Source organism: Arvicanthis niloticus, chromosome 20 (assembly GCF_011762505.2).
Source record: "Arvicanthis niloticus isolate mArvNil1 chromosome 20, mArvNil1.pat.X, whole genome shotgun sequence".
Classification (NCBI taxonomy): Eukaryota; Metazoa; Chordata; class Mammalia; order Rodentia; family Muridae; genus Arvicanthis; species Arvicanthis niloticus.
In genome coordinates this window covers 16,533,158-16,545,475 of record NC_047677.1, presented here as the reverse complement: position 1 = coordinate 16,545,475, position 12,318 = coordinate 16,533,158, and the positions used below count along the sequence as shown (strand labels likewise).

General features: G+C 43.9%; 1 protein-coding gene across 8 annotated transcripts in view; it reads left to right on the top strand.

The window, feature by feature from the left end:
• Ak9 (adenylate kinase 9) overlaps nt 1-12,318 on the top strand; it is a 134,202-nt gene that overhangs the window by 104,489 nt on the left and 17,395 nt on the right. For all 8 annotated transcript variants that reach the window (XR_013105481.1, XR_013105483.1, XR_013105482.1 and 5 more), the window contains 4 exons: nt 623-836; nt 7,941-8,142; nt 9,471-9,617; nt 10,377-10,597. Coding sequence is in view for 4 of the 8 variants with exons in the window: in XM_076917161.1 (XP_076773276.1) it covers nt 623-836; nt 7,941-8,142; nt 9,471-9,617; nt 10,377-10,597 (784 nt within the window). In the remaining 4 variants the exon portion in view is untranslated. The remainder of the gene's footprint in view (nt 1-622; nt 837-7,940; nt 8,143-9,470; nt 9,618-10,376; nt 10,598-12,318) is intronic.

The window sequence follows — 12,318 nt, the reverse complement described above, 5'->3', positions numbered from 1 at the left end:
GGTGGTAGTGCCAGGGTGGCGTCCAAGGATAAGAGGCCTGTGGCAGGCTGTGCTTGAGGCCTGTCACCTTGTCTAGCAGTTGGCCACCATCTACAGGCCTCTCATATGGAGCGTTCTGTGTACGCACACTCGTGCCTCTTCCTCCTGTTCTAAGAACACCCAGCCTATCGTTTACCTTTTGGACATTATTTTGCTGTAACTGCCTCCATAAAGGTCCTCTCTCCATAAAGTCACATTGGCAGTAAGGGTTTCAACATAAGAACTGTAAGGGAGAGGGGAAATAGAAGCCACCGTGTGGAAGCGGATCTGTTTGTGAGGATAAATTAGTTTGTGAATAAGTGTAACAATCATACCCAGAGTCAGAAGCATTCATTGTAAGCACAAGTCATGATGAAGGAAGGTAATTGTCACACGCTAATAACCAGCTAGGAAGCCTTGCACTGACCGCATATGCTGTGGAACCACCTGCATTTTGTATACAGTTATTTTGTTAATAGTTAACAATTAGCAGCTTAGTGCTATGTAAGGAAGATTATGGTTTTATATCTTACATTTTTTTCAAATGTGTTGAAGGACGTGCTTTATAAATTAGATCTGAAGTGTGAATTCAATTGTATCACAGCTAAGCGAAGGAGAGACAATCAAGCCTGTTGAGACTGCAGAGAACCCACTGAACGCTGTAATCCACCGTCACTACATCTATTTCTTATCTAGTAAGCAAACTAAGGAGAAATTTATGATGAACCCCATCAAATACATCCGGCAACCCAAACCCAAAGCCACTATGCCTGTGAGGATTATGATTGTGGGGCCTCCCAAGTCGGGGAAAACGACAGGTGAGTGTCTTTGTTCCTCAAGCATAAAGGAAGCCCTGAAACCCAGCACCCAGCACCTAAACTCTCAAAGAATCACCCATAAAATCTGAGATTTGCCGTGGTGATTGTGCTAATTACATCCCTACCAACACTGTACAAAAGGATTCCTTTTTCTCTAGTCTTTGCCAGAATTAATTAATTAATTTTGGTTTTTTTTGTTTGTTTGTTTGTTTGTTTTTTGTTTTTTGTTTGTTTGTTTTGTTTTTTTTTTTTGAGGCAGGGTTTCTCTGTGTGGCCCTGTCTGTCCTGGAAACTTGCTTTGTACACCAGGCTAGCCTGGAGCTCACAGAGATCCGCCTCTGTCTGCACCTGTCTCCGCCTCCCAAGTACTGGGATTAAAGGTTTGCACTTCTACCACCCTGCAGAATTTATCTTTTTAAGATAATAATCATTGTGGCTGGATGGAGAGAGGATCACCGTATAAAAATTACTATTCGCAAGTATTTTGTGGAGAATTCTTCTGTCTGGTTATAAAGGATTTTTTTATTATCTTATTTTATTTTTGGTCTAGATGCAATATTGATCTATCAGTGACAATGAGCTACTGAAAGGATCTACCATTGTTGCATTGGGGAAAATCTTTCACTGTATGTCCAGTAGTGTTTATTCATGGAAGTGGTGTGTCTTCTTGATACCCCTGTTAGTTGCCCTCTCATCACTGTGACAAGTACCTGACAGGAGCAATTTAAGGGAGAAAAGGCTTTTCTTGGCTTGCAGTTTAGGCCTCACAGTCCGTGATGGGTGTGGTTGGCTGAAACCCAGCACCCAGCACCCAAACTCTCCAAGTGAGCCTGTGCAGTTGCCATGTCTTCACATCTCAGCAGGTCAGGAAGTACACAGCTCAGACTAAAAGCAGACTGAGTTATGACTCTAAAAGTTTTCCCCCCAGTGTCCCATCTTAAGGGGCCACACTTCACAACCCAAATAAACAATAGCTTTCCAAAGCAGTACCAGCAGCTGGTGACCAAATGTTCAACATGTGAATCTGTTGGTGACATTTCACACTTAAATCACATCATTCCTTTTATTTACAAAAAAAAAAAAAAAAAAAAAGTAGTTATTTGAGAATTTAATGTGTTGTCTGTTGGTCACATTCAGATACACCCCACTCCACCTCACCCCACACCAATCCCATACCCACTCAGCTTAGCGCTGTTGTGGCATATCCACAAGAGAAGACTACTCGGACATGGGTTTAAGCCAAAAAGAATAGAAATAGAAAGAATAGAAAGTCTTGGTTAGCCAGTCTTTGTTTTTGTTTTGGCAGATGAAGATGTCTATGTGCTAAGTTTTATGGCCTGAATGGTACTTTCATTATGGAGTCAGTTGTGCTAAAGTCTGGGGGCCTATTACAGTCCCTTTATCAATATGACATGACCATTGTCTCTTCTAACTAATTTGGCTTGAGTCTGTTTGGTCAGATCTGAGTATAGTTAATCTTGCTTGCTTTCAGATTCCTTGGCTTAGAATATTATTTTCCATCCTTTCATTTTTGGTCCATGTATACCTTTGTTGGTAAAAATGAGTTTCTTGCAGGCAGCAAACTGTTAGGGCTTGTTTTAATCCAATCAGCTAACCTAATTCCATATATGTGCACCACTTATCTGTTGAAAGGCATGTGCTATTCCTGCCCCGATTCTGTTTCCATTCTAGTTATTTGGAATAATCTGTGTTCATTTCTGCTTTATTACTGCTAGACTTGGGATGCTTTGCTGAATTGACAGTATTTGATTTGTTCCTAATTCTCATTTGGCGATTGTATTCATTTCACCCAATGAATTCCTCTCCAGCATCACGAATTTCTTTAGTTTATGCTAGTCTTAAAAGGTCTTTATTTCTCTTTCTATTGTGAATGATAACTTGGTTCAATAGAGTAATCTATTTTCCTTTGTGACTTGAACCTCTTCCCTGAAGCCTTCCTGGCTTTTGGAGTTTCTTCTAAGAAATGTGGTATGTGTGATTTGATACTTCTTTCATACATATTTTAATATGTTTAACATATTTTATAAGTTTGGTAATGCTCAATCAGAAGTGTAACCTAATACCCAGCCTGTTGGTTCTTCTCAAGCATCTCTCCTTTTTCTCTCTTTAAACTTTGTATAGATTCTTTGTGAATATCACATCATACACTTTTTTCTGTACTTCTGGCATTTAATTATAAAGTTTAATTATAGTTTCTGTTCTGATTGTGTCTAGTTGAGATTCTAAATATCTCCAGTAAATGGCTATCTGTATCTTCCCCAAGACATAGGAAATTTTCTGTCATTGTTTCACTGATAGATTTTCTGTTCCTCTGCCTGTATTTCTTTTTTATTATTTTTTATTGGATATTTTATTTACATTTCAGATGCCATCCCCTTTCCCCATCCCCCCCAGAAAACCCCTATTCCATGCCCCCTTTTTCTTTTTGCTTTTATACACTTTTTAAAAATGTTAACCAAAGGCTTTATAAGTTTGGTAATGCTCAATCAGAAGTGTAACCTAATACCCAGCCTAGCTACATCAACTATCTTTGACTGGTGGAGACACGTGAACAACTGCCTCCATATCTCCCTCTCTTTTTCTCTCTCTCATCACCTAGCTTCTCCTCTCTTTCTTCTCTTCCTCCCCTTACACCTTCTCTTCCTCTCAGTACTCCTCCCACCTTAGCTCCTCCTACATATCACCCTTCCTGTTAAAATGAAACTTTTCTCTCAAAATACAATTAGAGCATAATTATGCAAATTTGTACCAGTGAGGTACAAGATAGTCCTCATACCCAGTCCATCATTTTGTTGACTAACCAGAACCTCTGTCACCTCTCCTAACTAAAACACTTAGTTCTGGACCTGTCTTTTTTCTTGTCTGCCTGTATTTCTTGTCTAAACTGATCACACTCCTCTTAAAATGATCTTTTGATAGTATCCTGTAGATCTCAAGTGTCTTGTTTATTCTGTCCTATTATTATTTATTGTTCTCTGAATATGATAAGTCTTCAGGTTTCGTCTTCAAGCCATGGTCTTCTTCCACTTAATCTAAGCTGTTGGTGATGCTTTCAATTGTTTGTTTTAAATTTGATTTATTGAGATACCCATTTTCAGGATTTCTGGTTGGTTCTTCTCAAGCATCTCTCCTTTTTCTCTCTTTAAACTTTGTATAGATTCTTTGTGAATATCACATCATGCACCCCAATCCCACTCATATCCCCATCTCTTGATATCTGTCCTCCCCCCACCCCACCCCTGCAACCTCCCTACCCATGAAAAGAGAAGAAAAATAAAACAAAATAAAATCTATCCATGGAAGCTGTGGTATGTCATGGTGTATCACACAGTATACCATTGTGATGGTGTGTATATGCTCGGCCCAGGGAGTGGCACTATTAAGAGGTGTGGCCTTGTTGGAGTAGGTGTGTCACTGTAGGTGTGGGCTTTAAGACCCTCATCCTAGCTGCCTGGAGGCTAGGCTTCCAGTAGAGCCTTCAGATGAAGATGTAGAACTCCTCAGCTCCTCCTGCACCATGCCTGCCTAGATGCTGCCATGTTTCTGCCTTGATGATAATGGACTGAACCTCTGAACCTGTAAGCCAGCCTCAATTAAATGTTGTCCTTATAAGAGTTGCCTTAGTCATGGTGCCTGTTCACAGCAGTAAAACGCTAACTAAGACAGAAGCTGGTACCAGGGACTGGGGTATTGCTGTGATAGGCCTGACCATGTTTTGTTTGGAAGAATGTGGATTTGGGGATTTTGAAAGCCATGGAACGTTTTAAGTGGGGCTTAATGAGCTATCCTAGTAGGAATATGGAAGACTGTGTTGTTCAAAGTGATTTAAACTGTGCAGACCAGGCCCAAGTAGTTTCAGTGGAGAAGAACTTCAGTATGTGACCTAGAGACTGTTTTTGTGGTATTTTTGGTGAAGAATGTGGCTGCTTTTTGCCCTGGTCTGAAGAGTCTGCCTAAGACTAAGTTAAGAGACTCAGATTAATTGCATCAATAAAGGAAGTTTCAGAAACCTTTCCCATCACAGATTTTGTTCTCTGGATAAGTCTCACGAAGAGTGTTTTGAACAAGCATAGCAAGCTTAGAAAGGAAATATATATAATACATGGTTTGAGTATCATAGGGGCACTAGGGAATAAAATGGGACTGAATCCTGTGTTCAAAGATACTAAATTGAGTTAAGGGAGTGGTGAACTTGGGATAAGATTCTACCCAGATAAATTTAGGTCCAGGCATGGTGCTGCACACTTTTAATCCCGGGAGACAAAGCTAAGCAGATCTCTGAGTTCAAAGCCAGGTTGGGGAAGAGCAAGTTCTAGGTGAAGAAAAGCTTAAATCCAGGCCTGGTGGTGCACACCTTTAATCCCAGGAGACAGAGCTGCGCAGATCTTTGAGTTCAAGGTCCATCTACAGAGCAAGTTCCAGGACAGCCAAGCTTAGGCAGTGAGGGAGTTGGAAAACAGAAAGCTGGTACGTCCTGGGCTGGGGTGGGGGTGGGAGGGATGTTCCAGTCCCAGCAAGCAGTAAAACCCTAAGACAACCATTTTACCTAAACTATTTTTACATTCAAATGTTTGTTGCAGTGAGTCATTGTTCTGATTCAGAGCCTCTGACTTCTGCTGCAATGCACTGGTCAGTATGGATTCTCAGCAGGGCTCCTCTTGGACATCCTGTTGTTACCCTGTGTCATGGGGATCCCGTAGCTTTGGACCTACAGAATCTACCCCATTCACACCCTCCAGCAGTTCACACATGGGGTGGATGTTGGGGTGGACCACCTAAAGCCCTGGACCAGGACCTGGGTGGTAGCTGAGTTGTTCAGACTGTCAGCTCTCCCACAATCACACCACCAGGGCCAGCTCTCCAGCCCAGCCCAGGCAAGGTGCATACTCACTATCCAGAATTCTGCAGCCTATGCAGGGCAAGGCCAGTTCTACATAGCCCTGGGGCAGCAACATGGCCCCAGGCGGCAGCCCAGAGCAGGGACGTCATTATGGCCTTTGACAGTAACATGGGGCACAGACATTGACACAGACCCTTGCTGCTGTAGACCATGGGCCCAGACATGGCCCTTGGCAGCAGCACGCTAGGACATCACCATGGCCTCAGGTGGCAACGCAAGCTACTCAGGCTGTTCCTCAAGTGTCCAGTTCTACCTCACTTCACAGTACACAGTCTGTTCTGCTTCTCTCTCTCTCCCTTCCCTCCACCACACACTTGCTCATCATACCGGTGCTTCTGGGTGTCTTCCCTGTGCCTTTCCTCTCTCCCTCTTTATCGAATTTCTTTTTCATATCCTTCATTGTCTCCCTCAATCCAGCTACTTATTGGTGTCCTTTTTTAATTGATTAATTTAAAAAAAAAAATCATTCTTTTACATTGTTTGTCCAGGGATCCATGGAATTGGCTCGATGGTTAAAGTGTCTGCCTTGTAGACATGGGACTTAAGGTCAAGCTCCAGAACCCATATAAAAAAAACATTTGTAATCCCAGCTCTAGGAAAGCTGAGACAGACAGTTCCCCTAGGCCAGCCAGCCTGTCTGCTTGGAAAGGTCTAGGCCAGTTAAAGATCCTGCCTCAGAATGCTCACACAGATAGAGGGGGGGAGGGGAAGGGAGAAAGGAAGGGAGAGGGAGAGAGACAGAGAATCTAAAGAGTGGCGTGAGATATATATATATATATATATATATATATGAGATTTTCCTCTGGCCTTCACACATATACACATGTTCATGCACACGTACATATATACCTGTACACACACACACACACACACACAAATAAATGTAATTTTTAAGTTTCTTTTTCTAAGTTTTAAATTTCTTAATCTGACAAAGAAGTCAGATTCTTAATTGCATTCCCCAAGCACAACAGAATGTTCTCATTTGAAGTAAATCCATTTCTGGGGCTGGAAACAGATAACAAGCTGGCTCCTCTCTGTTGAAATCCAATGTGGTTTTTAACAATAGGCCTGATTTTGAAAGCTCATTTAGCTTTAGGATGTGGGCAGATCTGGTTCCAGAGTTTGTAGGAGAACCAATGTTCAGGCTCTGGGATTTCACCTGACCTTTGGGAACAGTCAAGAGAACCCCGTCTCGCTGGGCGGTGGTGGTGCACGCCTTTAATCCCAGCACCACTTGGGAGGCAGAGGCAGGCAGATTTCTGAGTTTGAGGCCAGCCTGGTCTACAGAGTGAGTTCCAGGACAGTCAGGGCTATACAAAGAAACCCTGTCTCGAAAAAAAAAAAAAAAAAAAAAGGAACCCCGTCTCAGTCAATGGCCTCTGTTGATCTATTCTATTATAGCAGGCTTTGGTTCCCAACAACTGTAAAGTTAGAATTCAATTTTCATGCCACTCAAATAAATTCACAGGAGAAAAAAAATCTGTCTCCTAAGCTATAAACCACAATCAATATGTAAAGTAGGAAGCTATAGAGATGGCTCAGCAGTAAAGGGTGCTGGTTGCTCTTCTGGAGGACATAGGTTCGATTCCCAGCACCCGCATAGCAGCTTATGGTTGCCCATAACTCCAATTCCAGGGGATCTGACATACTTCTCTGGTCTCTACATGTACTGCACACATGTGGTACACAAGATAGACACATGGGTCAAATAAAAATAAAAACAAAATCTAAAGTATGGCAATTAAAATATTTCCTAGAGGGTTGACTGAGACCCATGGTGGATATAGGCTTTGCTATCCTCATTGCAGCCTGGAATCCGCAGATGGACCGGGGAATGGTGTATCCAGTCCAGTAGCATTGTTAGATTCTTATCTCAAACAGCATATCAAATACCACGACCACACAGGATTACTGCAGTCCTTCCCCAGAACGTTCTACCTCACACAGAAGAAGCACTTTGCTTAAGCATTGGTTTGATTGTTTAATAAAGAAAAGAAGAAACCCAGTTGGTTCCTTAACCAAGACCCTAAAGTCACAAACCTGAAGTACTGCTGACAACCTTGATAGTTCTTTGAAGAATATGAAGATAAGCTCATCACCTGTGCCATAAGCCGGAATCTGAAAGTAAGTTTCGCTAATGAACCTGTGGAGTGAAATAGGCTTCATGCTTTGTGTCTTTCCAGTTGCCAAAAAACTAGCAAGTGACTACGGCTTAAGACGTTTGTCAGTGGGAGATGCGTTACGTGGACTGTTAATCAACCACCCAGATTCGGAGCTGTCAGTGAAGTTAAACTGGCACCTTCACAAGGGGATGACGGTACCTGACGAACTGGCTATTCAAGCTTTAGATATCGCTCTGATGGAAAGTGTGTGCAACACTATAGGGTAAGTGGGCGGGGCTGGGAGGAAGGGGCGGGAATAACTGTCAGGAATTTTGGGGTTCTTTAAAAAAGTTTGGTGTGCCTGTGAAGGGGCGGAGCACAGCCTACTCCTCAGACTGAGCACTTACATGGAAACGTCATCTTTTCCTGTCAAGATTCGTGACTTGAACCCATGGCCGGTTCGCCCCCAGCCCTCATTACTCTCTGTAGCAACTCCTGCACAGCCCACAGACAAGGCCACCAACTCCCCTGCCCCAGTAGTTCTCACCATTCTGTCAGATGATGGAGGAGGAGGTCTCCTTAGTTCTCAGACAACATGGTCCCAGGGACACAGTTCCTTTTAGGTTCAGGTCCCTGTACAGGGAGCCATGCCCCTCCTACAATGCCATATTGCACAGAAACATTGAGTTCTTCATCCTCCGCTCCCCCTCCTCTGCTGTACACTTTTGCTTGTCAGTTACAGCCATTGGTCACACCCCAGTGAACCCTGGTACTCTCTGGTCCTGAGTCCTGGTCCTAGACTCCTCTGGCTCAGTCAAGACACTGTATAGTTAGAACCTTCTGGCTCTTCTTTGCTGGTGGGTTTGAGTCTAAGGATTGAACAGCCTCTCTCATTTCAAGGGCCAGTGAGCATGGGGTGACAACCTTTGGGAGAGGGTGGACATGTCCTCCCTGAGTCACCTCTCCCCTGGTGCTCAGTTTTCCCCTATGAGGACAATTTTGGTTGGGTCACGGGTTTATTTCATCTTAATTCCATCACGAAGACTGCTTGTCCAACCTAGGTTTACCTCCCCAGTCCTGAGAGCCACTCAAGTGACCCTTCCCAGTGTATAGTACATGGCATGCCCTGTTCTCACTGTTTTCCATGCCTGCTCTCTAACCTTTAAAACAACTCAAAGGGGTAAATAGAATTTTCTCCTAATGTACTAAAAACCAAGGCACAGAGCTTCTATACCAGGTTTGAAATCTAGGTCTGCCTACATTCATTCTGTTGTTTGTGCTTATATTAATAACACCAAGGACACACCGTTTGCAAGGTGACAGGTGTGGCTCTCCGATTCTACCAAAACTTAGATGTGTGGCACTGAGCATACAAATGTACAAATGCGTGTCTCCTCCATCCACTTTCAAAGCTGTGCCCATGTGTACACTGCCCACCTTGAGGTCTAGGATGGCTAAGGATTAAGATGTAAAGATAAAAAAAAGCACAACAACAACAACAGCGTCATAAGAGAAAGCCGAGGAATACTCAAAGACAGAGATTTGTTCTGAAAGACACAAGAGAATTGTGAGAGAAATGGACTGTGGGATTTTTGCTTTTCTGTTTGTTAGTGTGGTCATCGATGGTTACCCTGTCACCTCACACCAGATGGATCTCTTGGAGAGGAGGTCAATCATTCCCATGATCATCTTTGAGTTGGATGTGCCGTCCAAGGAGATTTTTAAAAGACTGCTCTTAGAGAAGAAGATTGAACAAAGGTAACACTCACGATGGAGCTGTGGGAACGGGGTGAGTCTGACTGTACAGGGGACGATGCAGCTGTGGGAACGGGGTGAGTCTGTCTGTACAGGGGACGATGCAGCTGTGGGAACGGGGTGAGTCTGACTGTACAGGGGACGATGCAGCTGTGGGAACGGGGTGAGTCTGACTGTCTGTACAGGGGACGATGGAGCTGTGGGAACGGGGTGAGCCTGACTGTACAGGGGACGATGCAGCTGTGGGAACGGGGTGAGTCTGACTGTCTGTACAGGGGATGATGGAGCTGTGGGAACGGGGTGAGTCTGACTGTCTGTACAGGGGATGATGCAGCTGTGGGAACGGGGTGAGTCTGACTGTCTGTACAGGGGACGATGCAGCTGTGGGAACGGGGTGAGTCTGACTGTCTGTACAGGGGATGATGGAGCTGTGGGAACGGGGTGAGTCTGACTGTCTGTACAGGGGACAATGCAGCTGTGGGAACGGGGTGAGTCTGTCTGTACAGGGGACGATGCAGCTGTGGGAATGGGGTGAGTCGGTCTGTACAGGGGACGATGCAGCTGTGGGAACGGGGTGAGCCTGACTGTACAGGGGACGATGGAGCTGTGGGAATGGGGTGAGTCGGTCTGTACAGGGGACGATGCAGCTGTGGGAACGGGGTGAGTCTGTCTGTACAGGGGACGATGGAGCTGTGGGAACGGGGTGAGTCTGTCTGTACAGGGGACATTCAACAGCTTATTCCCTTCCTGTTTCCTCCTTAGTATGCCTTATCCACTGCACAACAGCTCGCAGATCATAGCTTATAAGAACGCAAAGTACCGTAAAAATGTCAATGAGATCAGGCAGTTTTATCAAAAGCAACATCAAAACTGGCATGTGATTGATGGCTTTCACAGTAAATGGTGGGTATGGAATGCAGTCCTCAAAGACATCCAACAGATGAATAAGTACATACAGACATACATGGAAAAGATAAAGGAAGGTAAGAAAATTCGTGTGCATGTGTGTGCAGGTTCGACTGTGTGCATATGAATATAAAGACCAGAAGGCATCCTCACAGAACAACCTCAGATTTTTTTTCTTTTCTTTCTTACTTTTTTGTTTTTTGATGGAGGCTTGCTATGTAGCCTTGGCTGGCCTGGAAGTTGCTCTGTAGACCAGGTTGGCCTCAAACTCACAGAGTTCTGACTGTCTCTGCCTCTCAAATGATAGGAAAAATATGTTTATTAATAAAAACAAAGTGTGGATTTAAAATTTAGATATGCCATGTCCCTGTTCACATAATTTATTGAAGTTTTAAACTTAGCCTTGGCAACTAGTTTTTTTAAATATACGGTAGTAACTGAGTGTTGGCAGGCCACCAAAATTCATATCTAGAAACTTAACCTACATTTAAACAATGCAACAGTTTAGGAGGTCCCAGGGGCCCCAGGTCCCCCATTTCGGACATGATCAGGTCATGCAGTCACCACTTGTCTGAATGGAGTAGTGCCTTTTATTATGAGAAGGCTTAAGGGAGCTCAGGTCATTTGTCCCTTCTATGTCAGGGACATAGCTGTCAGCAGACAAGTCCAATCAGATACTAAACCCACTGACAGTTGGATCTTGCACTTCCTCATCTCCACAACTACCTTGCAATAAATTTCCATTGTGAGTCGGTTACCCAGCCTGAGCTCTCTGCTGCACAGACAGCCCAGGCAGAGCGGGGTATGCTGGCGGGTTCATCTGTTGTCAGCAGCCGCTACTCAAGCTTATTTGTCTAGCTTTGTGTTTCCCCTCTTTGTTTCCATGGACACATCATTCCAGCACTTTTCCTGGCCAGTGCAGGTGGACCTAACCCAAGGCCTTGCATGTGCTAGGTGATCATCTGTGCACCCAACCTTAGGTGCACACCTCTGTGGAACGGTGTGATGAGGCAGTACTGGTGCACAATGGGTAATGGTCAGGAATGTTAATGCTTGTATTTCTATAGCTGGATTATTTAACTGAACACGATGCCCTCCAGAGCTCCAAAATGATGGTATTTCATTCTTATTTAAGACTGAATAAAATCCATTGTATATAGACTACATTTCCTTTATCCACCCATCCACTAATGGACACTTTGGTTGATTCTACAGCTTAGATGTGGAATTTAAAATGTGAATACCTACATCTTTTGATATACTTATCCATTTCTCTCGTGTTTATACTCTGAATTGGAGGTAGCCAGATCCAATAACAGTTCTAAGTTTTGGTCATTTGAGGAACCTTTGCACTGTTGTCTGTGGTGGCATTTACGATTCCTTTCTCTATTTTACTATGGGTATCCTGGGATGAGATAGTGCCTCCCTATGGTTTTGATTTGCATTTCTCTGATAACTAGTGGGACTGAGAAACTTTTGTATATTTGTTGGCCGTGTCTTTTGAGAAAATTTCTGTTTGTATCTGTATCCATTGCTTTTCTCATCACTGTGACCAAATACTTGACAAGAACAAACTTAGGTGGTGAAGACTTTACTTGGCTTTCAGTTTGAGGGGATACAGTCCCTCGTGGCAGAGACATCGTGGTGACTGTGGGAGCTGTTCAAACCTGCGTAAGTTGCTGGAACCCAAGCAGAAAGGGAACGGGAAGTGGAAATGAGCCTGTGTTTATAAACTACAAGGGCTACAGTGCCAGCGACCCACCTGCTCCAGCTGGGTCTCACCTCCCAAAGGTTCCAT